This window comes from Pleurodeles waltl, chromosome 1_2 (genome assembly GCF_031143425.1).
Source record: "Pleurodeles waltl isolate 20211129_DDA chromosome 1_2, aPleWal1.hap1.20221129, whole genome shotgun sequence".
Classification (NCBI taxonomy): domain Eukaryota; kingdom Metazoa; phylum Chordata; class Amphibia; order Caudata; family Salamandridae; genus Pleurodeles; species Pleurodeles waltl.
In genome coordinates, this window is record NC_090437.1 from 1198457076 (window position 1) to 1198477244 (window position 20169).

The 20169-nt window shown below is 41.4% G+C and overlaps 1 protein-coding gene across 2 annotated transcripts in view; it reads right to left on the reverse strand.

The window, feature by feature from the left end:
• CFAP99 (cilia and flagella associated protein 99) overlaps positions 1-20169 on the reverse strand; it is a 199707-nt gene that overhangs the window by 112366 nt on the left and 67172 nt on the right. For both annotated transcript variants that reach the window (XM_069203675.1, XM_069203667.1), the window contains exons 4-6: positions 12385-12479; positions 10158-10270; positions 1656-1830 (exon numbers count right to left, since the gene is read on the reverse strand). In XM_069203675.1, coding sequence (XP_069059776.1) covers positions 1656-1830; positions 10158-10270; positions 12385-12479 — 383 coding nt within the window. The remainder of the gene's footprint in view (positions 1-1655; positions 1831-10157; positions 10271-12384; positions 12480-20169) is intronic.

Genomic DNA, 20169 nt, shown 5'->3' on the forward strand with positions numbered 1-20169 from the left:
TCCTTCTCGTTTACTCTCTTGATCCCTTTCTATCTCCCTCTCTCGTTCTCTCTCTCACCTATCCCGTCTCTCTCTGCTGCAGTTGTGACCAAAGAGCAATTTCTCATGATTACGTAGATGCAGGCATGTCAGAAGCTTTGGTGATGCTGGGGGTCAAAACTTATCAAGAACCCCTCTTAGGTTTGCGACCCAAGAATCAGCTTGTAATTAGGAAGAAATGCTTAAAATGAAAACACAGAATTTGGTGCCAACTAGGAAGAGGGCCCCAAAATGTGCAGGGCTGGGGGCAAAGAGTCCCAGGTGCCTCAATTTGTGACAGCCATGCGTAGATGTTGATACCTAAACTGTGCAATTCACCTGGTGAGGTGGTTGGTGAAGTATGTACCCTCTTTCTGATCTTCCTTTGCAGGGGACGATGTTAGATGTTCTACTGTATGTGAGGGACATATATCTTTGTGCTATTTTTCTAATAAAAAGATTTTACAAGAACTATTTGTATGTTTGAAAGGAGTGCACATTTTATGATGTTTTTAACAAACACTCATTCTTGACATTCCCACGCCCATGAAACGTTATGGTCATGGTGGTCATCCAAGAACACAACTTGATACTTACACGAAAGATCATTATTACAGGCATGGTACTATTCTAATCCTGCCCTAATAATTTAAAAATGTTGGCCTACTGCCGTGGGAGGAGATCCATGGGGGGGGGGAGGGATCCTCGACTGACAGGGAAGAGGGCAGATGGCGGCGCACCACCTATGTTCTCCCGCCTCCATCCGGTATGTGGAAACCAGACAAAGATGGGAGAAGGTGTGTGTGATGGTAGACCGGCATCTGCCATTCACTTGCTACACTCTGGTCTCTGGAAACCTGGACAAGACAAAGATGCAAGCACTTCCTTTGGTGACACAACACAGATGGAAAACAACTTCTGTTTTTTACTCCTTTCACAGTATCAATGAATAACCAGATTTAGAATTCAGTATTCAATGAGAGCAATATATAATCTGTTATTGATACCCAACATAGGCCTTCATTACAAGTAGCAGTCACCAGCCCCATAGGAATCACGAGACCTGTGGATCTGGAAGCAACTGAAATCTATGTGTGAAAGTACGGGGTACAAGAAGTAATTACTGGGGGAGTTGTGCCTGGAATTACCAATTCCCCTAGTAAATCCTAATTTCTTAATGGACCCTCATGGTCCAGCTTACCATGGGCCAGATTTTCCCCACCCCTGGAGTTATCGATACCCCAGGTTTCAATAAGTCAGTGGGTGGGGAAATCCGGCCTATTTTACTGGGCCACTCATAAAAAATATCTTAATCGCTCTCATTTTATCACTCTCTGAAAGGCAAGCAGCTAAGGTGCTCCGCTGAGACTCGGCAATGTGGCCTACACATTACACATTAGACATATGCAGCATATTTTGCAGCCTGCTAAGCTACAATATTTTTAAATGCCTCTTCTGAAAGGGTGCCAAGTGTGGTTTTTAGGATATATTAAGTGTTTTTTGATTGCAGTAAGATTGAAGGAAAGTATACATTCAGTTTATATTTCTACAAATTTACCTTTCAATACATCATATTAAAAAGTGGAAAAATTACAATTACGCATTTTACAATCATTCAGAAAAACAAAGTAACTTACAGTCGGATGCTTTTCCATCGGTGGTATTGGCTGGGGTACAGGTATGGATCGTGGCTTGGGTTTGGTTAAATTAAACTCTTTTAGCTCCGTCACCTTAGTTGTTTTCATTGTGTTTGGGCGATTGGCTATTTTGTCCGCAAGATGGTCAATCAAATGTTGAATTTCAGGTTGCCATCTAAATTAAAAAAAACACATGGGAGCTCAAATTACTCCCTAAACTTAACTAAATGCTGCACTTGTTTTTAACAATAATTTAGTAATGGACAGTTTACAAACACACTGTCACAAATTTCCACTGGGAAAACAGCTATCCAGATCTGAGAGCCAGCGAAGGAACCATGATTTAAGTGATAAAAGATTGTATATACTGGGTTGGCCATTTGCTGGCTCACCTGTTTATGTAAAAGGCGGAAAAAAACAATATTTTTTAGCAAGGTTTTTCTGCACAGAAAACTGTGCAATCACCTACAAGGATAACATTTTGCAAATGTTGTTGGTACATCTGCAGAATTATGTGGTCTGGTGAAACTCGACTTGTCAAATTACCAGCTTTAGGAAAGCAAGACGACGAAACAATTCACTTTCCTGATGACGTTTCAGGATGAATTTTGCACCCTACATAGCGATCCCATAACGGTCACCACCATCGTGCAGTGCTCCTGCCCCTCAACGCCCTGGTGAGACTCTGAGAGGTGCAGTAGTGCTGTGGGACAAAACCTCTGAGCCCCAAGGAAAGTCCTTGTACCATGTTTCTTGCCTGCCTGGTGACCTAGTGTGGGCAGTGATGTGACATCCTGCCCATCACTCCATGTCTTGCTTGTATACTTGTATAAGATTACTGTTGGAGGGAGCCTCAGAGCCCAAATAAGGTTCCCTGCTTCTTGATGACAAGTTGGGGAAAGTACTTTGGGGTGGCACCTCAGAGCCTCGGGAGTGTGTGCCTTCTCAATGCCAGGGGTTGGCAGTGTGAGGGGCAGTGCAGTAGACAAGTACCTCCTGGGCCTAGAAAGTATGCCTGCTCCATGCTCCCTGACAGGGTGGTGAAAGTGAATGGGGCAGTGTTGTGGGAGAGCGCCCAAGGGCCCCAGGATAATACTCACTTCTCCCACATGTCTCCTGAATGCTGCTCCCTGTGGCAGTCAGACATCAACATGTGAAGCCAGATCGTTGTAAAAACATTTGTCTATAACTTTGTACTTTAATTTCTGCTTACATGTTGTCACCTTCGAGTGCAAAATCGTCACTTGCACTGACGTGTTCTACTTTGATGTTAACAGTGGGCTGGAATGACCCCCTCAGTTTGTAGTGGCAGTACCTACTACCACATAAGTTGGCAAAAGGTAAAACTGGAGTATATCATATTGTTCAACATATTGCCTAAACTGTGTAATGTTCTATGATAATATTCACTCACTCAAATTCTAGGAATACTGTTTAGAGGTTTTCCCCTGTAAAAATGCTGGTAGTGAGCTCCAGTTTCCTTCACTACAAGTATTTTAATCAGTTGCGGTTACTATGCCCAACCCATTCTCTCCTCATGGTCCCCATCACCATATTTCATTTCGCATCCACACTTTGCAAGTTTGACGGAGATGGGTAGCATTCAAGCTACAGTCAAGGACAGGGATTTGGATATCCTTTTATTTAAAACTGCATCAACACTAACAACTTCATTTAAAGCGTTTCTGGAACTTTTTTGATGCATTTTTCAGTTGGCAAGCTACCAAGGACTGCTAGTACCACAACTAAGATATTTGGAGCTGGCTACCATGTGCCCACACTAGACCTCTTCTACCAAAAATGTTAAATAATTTACCCTATGTTCCTAACTGAAGATCAGCAGACACAACAACTCACTGCTGTGGTACAGAATGTATTTACTGAAAAAATCCTGCTTAGATTCAAATGCTTTGAATTGATTGAATGGGGAAATGAGGTGCAACACAGATTATTGGGGTTCACTTTCTTATTATGTTTTATAATGGATACAGATTTGTTATCATCAAGTGTCGCAGCTCGGCCGCTTTTGCTCAATGCATCATGGTGTTGTCCACCCTAAATAGCAGCACCACACTATTGATGGCACTCAATATTGAGGACAAAATATCCAAAATAAAATATCGTCAGGTAAGTCCAGATTTTCTATACCTAACTTCATATATATGTACCTTGGTGAGATATATATCTTCAAGGTAGGTAGATGTGGAGTTAGGGAGATTCAATCTATACTTCCCTATATGCACTTACCTTTCGATGTTTTGTAACTAAATATTCAGTCCTCAATATTCTTGTTTGCAATTTTCTCATTCGCTCTTACACTGGCCTCCATAGCTATTACCATTACATTTTGGTCCATAGTTTTATTTTCCCCTTTGGTGTACACTTACAGTTAAACAGAGGATATATAACAGTCGGTAGCATATCCTGGATGTCTGGCTGGACATTCTATTTCAGTGCATTGTTTCATTTTCTTACCCACTTTGCAGCCATAAGTACTTACAGATGGACCAGGGGTCAGTTTCAACACTTGAGTAGTAGAGACAAACGTCTTATTCACAGCAGAAATTGCTTGAAGTGAGACATCATTGGGAATACAACTTAAACTAGGATTTATCTCCGGGGCAATCCTGAGGATTTTACACATTTAAATTCCATAGGAAAGATAAATATTTTTTTGTCTGGGCGCTCCCTATTAGTTGAATTCTGAAAGAGGTGGGGACTTAGTAAGAATCTAGCGCAAAAATATTACATATCCAGGGTCACCAAAAGTTGTGCTGTGTCACTAAACAGATGTTTTTCTATATTATTTATAAGGTCACTTCTGTCCCTAACAAAACCAGAAATGAGCAGCACAAATGGCTTGGATAATTTTAGTCCCGACCCACACCCCAAGATTTGTCTCTGCCAGTGTTTAATTTATAAAAGAATGAGTGCCAGTCCTCAAAGCTCTGCTCAAAAGCCCGTGGCCAGTGCTACTAAATGTCGGCCTGCCAAATCCCAAGGTTGCATAGTTGCGAATCCTTCTCATGCCTCTTTAATCCACGAGCAGACACTTTTAACCCCTTTCTCACTCTTGCAGGTTTCTGCTTTCTCCCTTTGTGATGTTTTTTCTGTTTTCCTCTTCCACCTTCTTTCCCCCTTGTGTGTTTTCCTTCTCTTGCTCTCAGTAAATGTCTGATGAGGAAAAATAAGTGCTGTCCCCAAAAATGAGTGCTGGTGGGCTCAAATTAAGGACAGGTCCCTGCTTCCCTAGGTTCCTTGTAACACATACATAAATTGCACAACTGCACCAGTTCTGCACATCCTTTGTTCTTTAATGTAGGTGACTCTGTTGAACACTGACTATGATACTATCTATAATAGTTATAGGTCCTGATATGGCTAAACTGTGCAGGTACCTTCCTGTAATAGATGTAGATCGTCTAGATCATCTGATTTCTGCTTCTAACTAAACTGTATTATTCTTATTTGTTTACATTGTAATATAATAGTGTCAGATCCTGATATAATATGTAATCAGTGCTACAAACCAAATGGTGTGTGGCTGCCGAGATTGCTTTGTTCTTATGATGAGTAGCCAGATCCTTATAAGACGAAACAGCAACTTTTCACTTTCTACTAATGAGAAATTACTTCTGCCTGTTCTTTTAAGGATTTAAACAGGGATCGCACTGTTTTTTCTTTTTTTGCACAGGCATACAGTCCACCATAATATGAAATAAAAGCATGCAGTTCCTGAATTATAATGGCAAATTATTGCATTTTTGTATAGCTGAACATTTGGTACTTTTGGGTAACTTTACTACTTTCAGCTATTCACAATTTATGAGTGTAAGGTTCCTCAAAGGTTTAGACTTAAATGTATTTACCACCGAAACATGAGGTGGTGCCAAATTTATGAGTGTAAGTTACTAACGACAAAAAGGAAAATTAGTATGTCAAGCACCTCACATGGGCAGCCACTGATACCGCAACACCCTTCCATAAAAGTAGATGACTTAAAATAGAACCCCGTTGAAAATAATGTTAAATTCAAATTACTTATTACAACTTTTTAAATGTATATATATTAAACTGAATTTTTAAAATTATATATATTTTTAAAATACATATTTTAATGAAAATATATTTGCAACTTCTTTCAATTTAAAAATAAATGTAACTACATCTTTAAGAAAAACATATGAATTTCAATGAATTTATACAATTTCGTACATTACGTTTTGTAATTTTGAATACATAAATAGTAAATACACACATTCTACTTAAAATAATTATTTTTTATTTTATTTAATATATTTAATTTAATTGAATAATTATGTAAACAATTATGTAAAAATTAGTTAATAGTTTAAAGTTAATACTAGTTACTACCATTAACTTTTTCCCAGAGAGGCCATCTCCATATGGTAAAGTACAAGGAGATTTGTAAACGTAAAACAAATAGAAATAATATTTTAATTTAAAATATTAATGTTAAAGGATTCTATATCTGTATTTGGAACAATATATAAAATGTTATAGCATTATTAACAAAATTTAAGTTTAAATTGTAAATATTTTGAATATGGTAAGTTAAAAGAAAATTATTTTTCTAAAGTTTAAAATAGGAAAACAAATTCCCTCTTAAAGTAAAACAACATAGTTGTATTAGTTATTTAAATATTAAAAGCTATGTCCATAATTAATTAAAAGTAATGTAGTCATATTTTACTCAAAATCAATGTTACATACATTTTTACATTTCAGAAAGGTTACTAAACTATGTTACATTTAAATAACAATTATTTATTTTTATAATTTGTTAAATTAAATTAATTTTACCTATATGTTTAACTACTTTAAATAATATAATGTCATTTAACTGTGTTTCCTGTGGGGCTTTAGTTTGAGTCTCTGCCAGGGCCAGACAGGCCCTTTATTCCACCTTGCATTTCTACAGTGGTATGGAGACCCTGGAGGATGTTTTTAGGGCAGGGGGCCTCTATCACTTTCCCTAGATCCTCAAGCTTAATTGCAGGAGGCATGGGGAGGCTTCATTTGAGAGAGAAAGAGAGGGAGTGAGGAGGAAGGTAGAGAGAAAGCAATCAGAGAGGGAGAAGAGAGGGAGAATTGATGGAAAGAGAGAGGTTGCACTAGGAGACAAAGGGAGTTGGGCTGGTTTAAGCATTTTTGCTAGTGCTGCTTTTGGTTCCTCAGTCTGGTCCTGGTATATTTGTCCATTATTTTCAATGGCAGGGAATTGCAGTACCAGTGTTTGGCCATTTGTGATGCTAGACATACTCCATCTCTGAGCTCAAGTATATACACAACTGTGTTGTTTTTTTTTGGCTAAAGTAACTTTAGAAGTGCAATTTGTGAATAGGAATGGGGTTACTCTTGTGCGTGGGTGCATGTCTCTCCTTAAACTCCTCCTTAGTCCTCTATTAAACCCTCCTCTTTTGTAGTAAGTAGCCCCCATTTTCCAATCTCTCCCCTATGTCCTTATCATATTTTCTACTAAAACTTATACTTACATGTGGGGAGACTCCACAGTCAGGGCAGAGATCTTTGCAAAGAAAAGGATAGCAGAGGTGGAGGTGGAACATCTGCACATTGATTTGTGAATAGCATTTTGTAGTATGTTACTAGAACTTTTGTAGTACTGCTACATACTACAAAATGGAGTTTGCGAATAGACCCCAAGGTCTTTTGATATTCATTTTATGTTCTTGTGTCATTTTGAGTAAGCAAGACAGCAGCAGTTTCCACCATTTTCCTTGCATAATGGCAGACCTTCTAACAGTGTATGGTGAGCCTGTTTTTTGTGTTTTAGATTGAAGCATGCTACTTTTTATATCTCAAATGATTATTAACATTTTTGTTGTCTTTAATGTTGTTATTATTCTTGTTTTTTTTTTACCAGGACTTGAGTTGACACATTAGCCTGCTTTAAATTCAATCTTTCTCGTTATTCTTCATACTTATTCATATATGATATATAGGCTATTTCACTCAGTTGTTTAGGTGATAAGGTTAATTCTGTCTATTTTTGACGGCTTCTTTTTTTGCTGAGTTTTTGTAATTTTGATTGACAACTGATAGTGGCATTTTTAGATCTAACCTAGAGACATTTTTAACTGTTTAGCCAATCTAATGTTATCCAAACAATGCATACATAAGTATATACGTAATGGGGCTTTTAGTCAGCATTCTTCATCCATTCGTCTTTATTATGTGTAATTCACATCTGGCTTCCACACATCTAACCACACACTTAAGAGTCTGTCCGTTTCAGACACTCTTCACTGCTAGGTACAGCATTCTGCTTGTGTACATGTCTTGTTCTGTAACAATTATTTTAGACAATTATGTGCCAAGGTACTAATATCAGCACTAGTTAAAGAAGCTAAAATTTCATATGTGCAATCTGAGGAATTTTTGGTAAGGAGCATAATGCCACTTCGAATTAGATAATCTATAGGACCACACTCAATGGTAGCTCTAAAACATGTTGCCACTATGGGCCAGATGTAGGTAGGTATAAATTTGTGACTTGCAATTTGCGAGTCATAGTGACTCGCAAATTGCAACTCGCAAAACGAAATGCAGAAAGGTGTCTCAGACACCTTCTGCGACTCGCTATGGGGTCGCAAAGACCCACCTCATGAATATTAATGTTTGCGACCCCATAGCGAGTCCATGCACTCACAGGGATGGTGGCCTGCTGGAGACAGCAGACCACCATGTCTGTGACTGCTTTTTTAATAAAGCAGTTTTTTTTTCTTCTTAAAGGAAAACGAGCTGCAAAAAGAAAAACTTCCGAAACCATTTGGTTTCGGTTTTTTCAGAGGACCACTGCCTGCTCTGAAAAAATATTTTCTTTGGCATTCACAAAGGGGAAGGGGTCCCATGGGGACCCCTTCCCTTTTGCGAATGAGTTACCATCCACTTCAAGTGGATGGTAACTGCGAGTTGGTTTGCGACCGCTTTCGTGGTCACAAAGCAACTCAGCATCGCGATGTGGTCGCAAATAGGAAGGGAACACCCCTTCCTATTTGCGAGTCGGAATCACATGGTACCGACTCGCAAAATGTGACTCTGCATCGCGTAAGGCCTTTTGCACGTCGCAAACTGCGTTTTTCGCAGTTTGCGACGTGCAAAAGGCTTCCTACATTTGGCCCTATATTCCTGCTGCACTCAGAATAAAATGTTAGTCTCGCTGATCCCTTCAGTTTTCAGTCTAACTTCCCTTCAGTTCAACTAACTCCAGTGATAGGCTGGATTTTTGCTACTAACCACTTTGGTAACTAACATTACCGGGCCACTCTGTAATGAGAACTTAGTCATCACACATAGGTTTACTGGAATAGCTCATTATTAATTTGTTTTCTGAACTGCGGTTGGTTTAGCTGTGATCTCACTGCCCTGGCCCATATTGATTAACATCTGCAGTCATGTGTTGCTGGCTACTTTAGCACTATTAAGGTAGCATTGTGTGTGAAGGCAGAGTTTAATAAACCAGTTACTCCAAGAGTCTTTCAAGTAAACTGGTGTTAATAAACAGAGACTTACGTTTTACATTGGCCCGTCAAAGGTCACGTGAACAAGTACCTGCAGATGGAAACACCACAATACCCTTTAAGGCCCTAACAATGGTCCATAAGGCCCAAAACATCACATCATACTCCTTTTTGGTCCATAAATTTTCCTTTAACCAACCGTCACACTCCTTCAGATTGGCAAACCAATTCTTCCTTGCCAGTACGGCCACATATGGAAACCAGGCTTTCTCCTCAACAGCAGCCAAATGATGGAACTCTCTCCCTTTGAGTATTTACTCTGCTTTAGACACCTGCAGAAAACCTGTCTTTTTATAACTAGGTATGGCCTTTTTTCCCAGTCACTGTTACGTTTTAAGATTGAGGCCCTCATTCCGAGTTTGGCTGGCGGCAGTAGCCGCCAGCCAAAAGGGAACCGCCACTTGGCCGCTCCGCGGTCAAAAGACCGCGGAGGCCAGTCTGGCAATGCAGACAGTGAAAATCTTTCTGGGGCCCTGTTAGGGGGCCCCTGCACTGCCCATGCCAGTGGCATGGGCAGTGCAGGGGCCCCCAGGGGCCCCACGACACCCGTTCCCCCAATCCTGGTTCTGGTGGTGAAAACCGCCAGAAACAGGCTGGCGGGAAGGGGGTCGGAATCCCCATGGCGGCGCTGCAAGCAGCGCCGCCATGGAGGATTCTCCCAGCCGGGGGTAATCCGGCGGGAAACCGCCGGACCAGGCTGGGCGACCGCGGCTCGGAATACATAAGGAAGCACCGCCAGCCTGTTGGCGGTGCTTCCGTGGTCGTCGACCCTGGCGGTCAGAATGACCCCCTGAGTCTTCATAAAGTGCCAAAAAGCATCTGTGTACCAGCGCTCTACAAATAAATTATAACGTAACGTGATAGGAAGAAAAAACTCTCATTATGTTAGTGATATTTTATCTCAACAAAGAAGTCAAAGCTATGATTAAATATTACTCACTTCAGCAATGGATCAATCCAATTCTCTGTTACGTAAACAGCATCATATATCAGACTCCACTCATCTTTTATCCATGTATTCAGATTCATAGGATCGAAAAAGAACCTGAGAAACTGTAAAAAGTGAATTTTGTAAAAACAACATCTCTTTTCAAAAACTATTTTACACAGTATTAAATCATGAAAGACTAAGATGTTCAGAGTAGCACTGCATTGTCTGTGTGATGGAACTGAAGTGTGAATGGCTGCAGAATGCCACATTTACAAAACTAGTAATGTCTAACTACAATAACCCACCAATAACCCACCAACCACAGATTTGTAAAGCAAGAACAGGAATTAAAAATGGACACCCATCAAGCCAGCCACCCGATTCCTGCCAGGCTCTAGAAAATTCAACCTTATCTTGCCCATCCTCAAGGAACAACCCTTGCTTGCTATTTAATCGAGGATTAAATTCAAAATGAAATGCCTTGCTCACAAAGCCATCCCTCTAAACCGATTTGAAAGTTCTTTGGCCACTGCACTGACTGCGGATCAAGCAGGAGCCCCAGTACAAAGTGATATGCCTCAAACAGTGGTTGGCATTTAGATTGCCCTTAAGCTTCGTTTAGCGCCTATTGCTCCCTACGTCTCACCCCATTCCTGAGATCTGGAGTTAGAGCCCTATTTAAGATCCCATGGTTCAAGCCATGATGCGGTGGGCACCTTCTTTTCCCATGTCACAGAGGTCTAATCTTTCAAACAGACCTTTTACAGAGAGTAATTCCCACTTCTAATCAGTGTCTGTGATGGTTAGTAAAATATGCCCTTTTATCAAACTGCATCAAACATTCTGAGCAAAGATTGATGGTAGGATGTACCTGGCTAGAAGTCATGATATATAGTTGCTTGCCTGGTCATATGTTACAGAGAAAGGAACATCTTTAGCCTGCAACATCTGCAACACCTGCTAAAGACTAGGGTAGTTCTATCACAGTGGAATAAGCCATGCTGAATTTTATCAAATGGATGACTGAGGTTCTTGTAGATTTCCATTATCAGTGATAAGATCTTTTGGGCAGAAGTCCAACTTCATGTGCACTCATGGACTTTAAAAGAACACCTTTATTATATCCTAGTCTATTCTTTACCCGAAGGACACAGTCAAGGACTATGTAGTTACTGTAATGTACCCAAGGACTGTGGAGGAACTGTATCTCTACCCGAGGTGTAGAGCTGTCTTATAGTTTTCATCAAATGTTGATGCAGTAAAAGTATCAGATAGATTGTCATATCCTTTTATAGACTCAGACCTGCCATATGGCACATAACCAGTGCTGGCCGCAGTCCTCCTACACTCTGACCAGTCATTGGATACCTTGCAGACTCCTTCTGCCTACAACCCTTCCAGATTATACCCTGTCCACTTAACAACACCTTCTTAATGTTTCCATACTCCATGCAACATCACCATGCATTATGGGGTGCTTGCAACCCCCCCAGAAGTCTAATTTTGGGGGTAGCCCATCTTCTCCTGGAATCCAATTCTGCCCTCCCTCATGGGTACTTTCTGTAGTGTACAACCGTGATGTTAAGGAGAACAAGTAGCAAACATGAACTTCAGAAAAGGGTCAGAGAGGAAGCCATGATTCAAAGATGATGCTGTGTAGTGAACGAAGGGTGTTCTTTCCTTCCTAAAGCTGATTCACAAACCATTTTTCTACAGATTGTTGTATCTTATTTCTGTCCTGAGCCTGAATAACTCCTGAATATACAGACCCAATTCACAAAGCATATTCTGTGGATAGTATTGTCTTACTCTAAGATTCAGTGGAACTTACTCATGACCCCTGACTCAGAAAGATTTTCCTGTGAGTAGTTGTGTCCTAAGGCACACATAAGAGTAGGTTTTTTCAGGAAATTCAATAAATAAGATAAGATACTTACTGGGAGACTCAGGAGTCATGAGTAACAAGGCTTTGTGAATCACATCTGGAAATTCAGGAGCTAGTAATACTTACGAAAGGTGTAAAACACAACTATTCAAAGGAGGATTTTGGTGAATTGGACCAAATGTTAATTTCAAAAGCAATACAGACTGTTTGGACAAAAAATACTGGTGGACATGAGGAACAAACATGCTTAATATCAGAATATTTGTTTCAACTGAAAGGCCTTTATCTCCCAGTAATGTATTCAGACTAATCATATTTTTTATTTCAGTGGCAGTACGACTAGTATTTTACCTTGTGCATTTTGGAGATATCTTGAGACTTGATAATCCTGGTAAAATTCTGAAGACCAAGTTCTTCTAGTTTAAAAGTGGCTATATAACAGATGACTTAGAAAAAAGGCAGAGAAAAGAAACACATTAAGAGACAACAATCCAAATCATTAACTTAAAATGAAGTTAAACACATTGCCTTTCTCCCCCTTTGGCATTAATACAAAATACATTCCTATGAAAATGACTCACATTGCACCTGACTCAGTAGTGTACGTAACGAAGGGTCTCATGCTAGGTCTGTTAATGTTGCTACTATTTCTAAGAGGCTACATAGTCCTAATGAGATTTCTTCTAAAAAAAAGAAAGAAATGTGTGGCACCTCAGAGAGTGCATTCAAAAGGTGTTTCCATGAAATCTGGTCCTCCCACGGAGAGGTTGATTTTTCAGGGCTCCCTTCCTCCCCCCTTAACATTACTAATTTACAGGGCATTGATAGTGATGAAGATGGCATCTTAGATGATGACAGGACTACATTTAATGTCAAGGATGACATCTCTGGCAGTGGGCCTCCTGAGAAAAGGCGTGAAATATCTCCTTCGGATAGTTTGTCCCATCCAGTGTCCAATGGTTCCCTTCTGATCATGTGTCAGATTATGTTTCCTTTTATTTAAGACACCCATTGGATAAGTCCTCCAGAAAAGATTTAAAGTCAGAATGTCCTCGACTGTCCCTTCCCAATAAAGTGGCTGATGCCCCCATTATTGACCCAAATATGTTATTATACTTTACTAAATTTGGGTAAGACCCCAAGAAAGGAGTCAATAGACCCTGGTCTAATTGCCGGGACTGGATTTTGGACCTGGTGAGTCCACTGATCAGGATCCTGGATTTGGCAGAAGAGGCAAAGATGGAAGGGGAACAAGTAGACCCTGATAAACTTTCTAATTGGGCACAGTGTGCCACATGTATGCTGGGCAACACAAATGCCTACACTTCACACGAAAGGCATAAGAGCCTTCTACTGAAAATAAACTTGAAGTTGAGGAGCCTGGCAACTAAAGAGGAGGGACCTCAGGCTAATGACCTTTTGGTTGGGGATTCCTTATTATAAAGGAAATGAGCAAATATTCTCCACTTTCGCGACCATAGATAAAGCCCAGTTTTCTATTAAAAAGATATTTTCTTCTTTTGTTTTTAGAAAGGCCGGTAAAGATAGGAGGTCGTCTTTGCCAGCCGTTATTCCTCAAGGGGTCAATCCCTCAACAGAGGCTCCTATGTTCAAGGCTCCTAACAAGAATATTATCAGGACTTCAAGCCCCATTTCTACATCCGCAATTCCCGTGGAATCCATTACAGAGGATACAGAGCCAAAGGAGATAATTTCTCAGGTAAGAACTTTGAATTTTGGCCTTCCTCCCGTAGAAGGCTAGATGCTTGGTTGTCTCTAACTTCAGATCCTTGGGTGATTGAGACTATTCAGGGTTATTACATAGAGCTATATCAGATTCTGACACAGAGTTGTCCCGCCCAACCTCTACATCTCTCACAGGAAAAGTTTCTCCTTGTTCAAGAGGAAGTGCATTCCCTTCTTTGAAAACAAGCTATAGAAAAGACTACTTTCGACCCACCAAGTTTCCTTAGCACCATTTTCCTAGTTCTCAAAAAGAAAATAAAGTATCGTCCAGTCAGCAATCTAAAACTGTTCAACAACTTCATGGTATGCCATCATCTGAAGATAGAAACCATCCTTCTTCTTAGAGATCTACTTCTTCAAGACGATTGGTTAGTACGTCTAGATCCCCAAGAAGCTAGTTTGACGGTTCCTGTTCATCCTTCCTACAGGAAGTTTCTTCAGTTTCAATGGGGACAGTCCTTTTTCCATTTCAAAACTTTACCTTTTGGTCTCCCTTCAGCCCCTTGTTGTTTCACCAAGATTCTCAAACCTTTGGTAGCCCTCCTCAGAGGTCAAGTGTAGGAAAGTACCATCTTGCCTGGCATATTACCCCCATATTTCACTGTATATATGTTGTTTTAGTCTATGTGTCACTGGGACCCTGCCAGGCAGGGCCCCAGTGCTCATAAGTATGTGCCCTGTATGTGTTCCTTGTGTTATGACTAACTGTCTCACTGAGGCTCTGCTAACCAGAACCTCAGTGGTTATGCTCTCTCTGCTTTCCAAATTTGTCACTAACAGGCTAGTGACTAAATTTACCAATTCACATTGGCATACTGGTACACCCATATAATTCCCTAGTATATGGTATGGGCTGCAGCATTTCTTTTGCCACCCATAGGGAGCTCTGACAATTCTTACACAGGCCTGCCAGTGCAACCTGCGTGAAATAACGTCCACGTTATTTCACAGCCATTTACCACTGCACTTAAGTAACTTATAAGTCACCTATATGTCTAACCTTAACCTGGTGAAGGTTCGGTGCAAAGTTACTTAGTGTGTGGGCACCCTGTCACTCGCTAAGGTGCCCCCACATCGTTCAGGGCAAATTCCCTGGACATTGTGAGTGCGGGGACACCATTACACGCGTGCACTGTACACAGGTCACTACCTATGTACAGCGTCACAATGGTAACTCCGAACATGGCCATGTAACATGTCTAAGATCATGGAATTGTCCCCCCAATGCCATTCTGGCATTGGGGGGACAATTCCATGATCCCCTGGGTCTCTAGCACAGAACCCGGGTACTGCCAAACTGCCTTTCCAGGGTCTCCACTGCAGCTGCTGCTGCTGCCAACCCCTCAGACAGGTTTCTGCCCTCCTGGGGTCCAGGCAGTCCTGGCCCAGGAAGGCAGAACAAAGGACTTCCTCTGAGAGAGGGTGTAACACCCTCTCCCTTTGGAAATAGGTGTGAGGGCTGGGGAGGAGTAGCCTCCCCCAGCCTCTGGAAATGCTTTGATGGGCACAGATGGTGCCCATTTCTGCATAAGCCAGTCTACACCGGTTCAGGGATCCCCCAGCCCTGCTCTGGCACGAAACTGGACAAGGGAAAGGGGATTGACCACTCCCCTGACCTGCACCTCCCCTGACCTGCACCTCCTGCCGGCTTTCTCAACTGTTTCCAGGTGGTGCATGCTCTGGGGGTAGCCTGCCTCCTCTCTGCACCAGGAGCTCTGAAGAAATCTCCCATGGGTCGACGGAATCTTCCCCCTGCAACCGCAGGCAACAAAAGACTGCATCACCGGACCTCTGGTACCCACTACAAGCCAGGCCAGCGTCCTACATCAAGGTGTAAGGCTCATTGTATATCTCAACAAATTTTTTAATCATGCCTCAGGGCAAGTCTTGAATCTGGCTCACTTACATCTCTGTCAAGATCTTTTACCAATAAACATTCAAAAGTCTTCTTTGGTTCCGTCACAACGTCTGGAATTCCTAGGCTTATTCATGGACACTTCTCGGTCAATTCTCCAACCTCCTCAACAAAAAGTGGATCTAATAAAAAAGGAGATAGATCATACCTTATCTCTTCCTCTGTGTACTCTCAGATCACCAGCTCATCTGGTGGGCTCTGGTTTCCTCCATTAAAGCCATTTTTACCCGCCTTCTGCATTACGGAGCCCTTCAGAGACTAAAGATTTGCCATCTGCGCAACGGGGTAACTTATATGGATCCAATAGTACTGGATTCAGAATCCAGAGAAGAACTCCTCTGTGGCTAAGTCACTTAGATGCTTGGAACGGGAGAAGGATTTTCTCTGCCGCCCCAGATCTTGTCTTCGAGTCAGATGCAAGTGGGACAGGATGGGGCGCAAGATGTGGCCAACTCTCGACTGGATGTAGCTGGTCTCTTCAGGAGTCATCGCTGCACATCATTTGTTCAGAGATGCTTGCAGGTTCCTTTGTCATCCAGTCCTTTATAAAAGACATTAAAATACACAGTCCTATTACAGATGGACAATCTGTCGGCAGTCAGGTACATAAACTGTCTTGGAGATAAAAGGTCCAAACCTCCAGCGGTTCTCTCCGAGTCTTTGGGAATTTTGTCCCCAAAGGAACATTTCTGTCAAAGGAGAGTATCTTTCAGTCAAAGTGAACGTGGTAGCCGACTGGTTTTCCAGACATCTTCACGATTCGAGCAATTGGAGACTGCATCCTTCAGTGTTCAATCGTCTTTCTTTGAACTTCAGCGCTATGTCAACAGACCTCTTTGCTTCCTGTATCAATTCTCAACCCCCTTCCTTTTTCAGTTGGAGCCCAGATCCTCTAGCTCTCTCTACAGATGTGTTCCTTCAGTCATGGACTTAGTGCCTCCTTTATGCCTTCCCTCCGTTCCTTTTCATTATCCGAGTACTTGCTCAAGTACGCAGACAACAGTCATTCCTTGTTCCGATCACCCCCAATTGGCAATCACAACTTTGGTACCCAATGTTTTCAGAACTGTTGTTGGACATTCCAGTGTGGATTCCTCCATTTTCCAATTTGCTTCTCAACCCTTAGGGTCTTCATCACAATCTCATTCTAAAGGGCTCCCTATCCCTCATAGCATGGAGGATTTTGGTGTTTCCTGAAGAACCCCGGGAATTTTAGAAGAGGCTGTCCAATTCATCCAACAATCCTGGGCTCTGGGCACAGCAAAAGTATACAAGCCAGCCTGGTTGGTCTGGTGTAGCTGGTGCTTGGACAGGAATTCAGATCCCCTTTCAGCAAATGTAACTTTGTTAGTTAATTTTCTAGCTTCTTTGGCTTCACAAGGGAAAGCTTATTGCACCATTAATACTTACAGATCAGCAGTATCTGCAGAACATTTCAGAGTGGATGGAAGACCTTTCGGTGAACACCCGCTGGTTTGTCACCCTGTTAAAGGGAGTACGTTTTGCTAAACCTCCTGTTCCCAAGTATAATGTGGGATGTTAATTTGGTATAACATTTGTTTTTTCATGGCCGGACAATGCTGAATTAGCTCTTAAATATTAATCTGCAAAATTGATTATGCTTTTGTGTTTGTTATCCATCAAACATGTCTCTGATGTTAAAGCACTGGATGTTTGCTCTTTCTAATATTCTTCTTTAAGAGTTTATTTTAAAGTCAGTAGATGTACCAAAATTAATTTATCGTCAGTCCACTATACTTTTTCCTTGCTCAACCTAAATGAGGTATTGGTAATAGTTTAAAAACGTAGTTTCACAAACTACAGATCTCAGAAGTTCCTCCTCTTCCCAATTTCTTATTTCCTTTCAAAAACCGCATAAGCCTGTCGCTGCTCCTACTGTGGCCCATTGGGTTAGGTGGGTCATGTCCTTGGCTGGCATTTCTACTGATTCCTTTGGTGCCCATTCAGTCAGAGGGGCTATGGCCTCTAGAGCTTTCTGGCAGGGGCAAGTTTACATGATATTCTCAGATCTGCAGATTGGTCAAACTTTAATATGTTCAGAACTTTTTATTGTAAACCAATTGCTCATCCTTTTGAATCTGTTATATAATTGCTTTGACCAAGCATAATATGAGTCTCTGGTCTTGTAATAAAATTTTGATTTTCCTAGCCTTGGTGTCTAAAAGGCTAGATTTTATTAAAAACACAAAATAAAATGATGGATGGAGTGTTGAAACGTTTCAAACACTCACCCCAGTCACAGATCTTGGTTTAATCCATGCTTATTTTGCCTACATGTCACCCCAGTGTGGACCAAGCCATAAGCAAATCAGTCTTGACCCTGCTCCCCATGGGAACAGTCCAGCCCGAACAGCCAAGCCAGGTCCTCCCTGGACCGGAAGCAAGCATCCTGGGACTAGTTTTGGGGTATCACCCTTAATCAGCCAGGCTAGCTTGAATCCAGTGGTGCAGCGAGCAAGGGACCCACGTCTAGGCATACCTTAGCCACCTAGGGCACACGTAGCAACACCACAAAATAAAATGATGGATAGAGTGTTGAAACTTTTCAAAAACTCACCCCCATTCACAGATCTGGGTTTAATCCATCATTATTTTGCTCGCCTCATGATCCCAGTTTGGACCCACGCATATGCAAATAAGTCTTGACCATGCTCCCCATGGGAACAGTCAAGCCCGAATTGCCAAGCCAGGTCCTCCCTGGACCAGAAACAAGCATCGTAGGACTAGCATCGGGATATCACCCCTCATCAGCCAGGCTAGCTTGAATCCAGTAGCACAGCGAGCAAGGGACCCACGTCTGGGCATACCCTGACCACTTTTTAGCACTCCGTCCATCATCCTTTTGTGTTGCTAGATTTTATTAAAGACACAGAGATGAGTATTATCCCACCACAGTTTCATTAACCCTTGTAGTTTCTTTTGTCTGTAGTCCCAGTGCCTTCAACAAGTTTGACTGCATCCAATTAACTTGCATGGAGCATCTCCTCCTTTGGATTCCTCCTTACTGATTTCCCTACGTACTACAACACTTATGGACATGCCTGCAAGATGTGCATGAGGAAAAAAGTAGGCATGTCCGTACATGCCTGCTTTTTTCCTCATGCACATCTTTAAGGATTTTGTGACTCTGATATTGACTTTAGGTTCAGTTATAATTTTGTTCTCATATTGACTGACTCTCGCAAGAAAAGAGGGCTTGTTGCTCTCAGTCAAGATAGTTACTGTTGTACTCAACGTCCTATTGGGTACACTATTGTGACATAATGTAGTAGTTCTTTCCTAGGACTTTTTGGGTAATTAAGTTTTTCTTTTGGCTGCTATGTTTATTAAAGCAAGAAAAGAAAGCATAATACTTGCCTTTGTGTCTTTAATATATCTAGTCTTTCAGACACCAAGGCTAGGAAAATATCAATTTAAGACGAGTAATATTCATGAGACATTATTTATTAATACTAGTTGGATGCAGTTGTGGTGTAAAACCCAATTTATTCAAAGATGCGTGCATGTGTGTGTTTTTTGTGGGGTGTTGATAGTTTAAAACTATTGCAGTGAAAGCAAGGAAAGTTGAAAAACTGGCAGAGACCAACCTAAGAAAGAGGTAGCTACAAAGGGACCTGAGGAAATGGAAAACACAAAAACATGTGAAAATGCCAAACGGATGTGTAATGAGTTCGAAGTAGAGACTGATCAAAAGTGCCAAGCACAGTACTTCATACTTTCTGTCTTTTTAACTGGCATTACCTCTCATAGCCCAGAAGTGAAACCAATGGCTGACACTGCTGTCCTAAGCTTCGCAGCCAAAGCCTTAAAGGGCTTGCCTAGTTTCCAGCTACACATTTCTGAGAGCGTCTAGCTCTGCAAATGATTTTGTCACTGTGGACACTTGTGAGGATCTTTGGAGAACGAAGTTCTAACTGGCAGGGAATGTTCTTCTGTTGGTCTGACCCCTGGAGAACCACGAGTCGGAGACTGATTTCTGACACAGACTGAAATTGAGGAATTCCTTTCCCTGAAACATATAACTGAAGTGAGGTCTGGAAGAGATTTGGGGGAGGCTTATGGTGACACTCTACTTTGTGATCCGTGATAAATCTGTACCATAAGCTGGGAGCAAATCGATATTGAATGCTAGAGAGAGGACTGCATTCCTTTATTTCATTTAATTCATATAGCTCTATTTCCAGGAGTTACGTGGCACTAGTAATTTGCTAGTGAATTAAAATTTTGGTCATGACCACATTACCCTGAAAGTGCAAGATTGTTTTCTATTTATTTAGGTATTTACAGCACACACAGTGAAGGCAGCCTCAAAGGGCATGCCAGTGGCTAGTAGAGGTAGGTGCTATAATCTAACCAATAAATAGGTTTAGAGGTTCCCAATAATAGTAAAGGTAACTATCGAGAACTTTAGCAATTTCCTATATATGAGGTATTTGTATTCACTTCTGATGAAT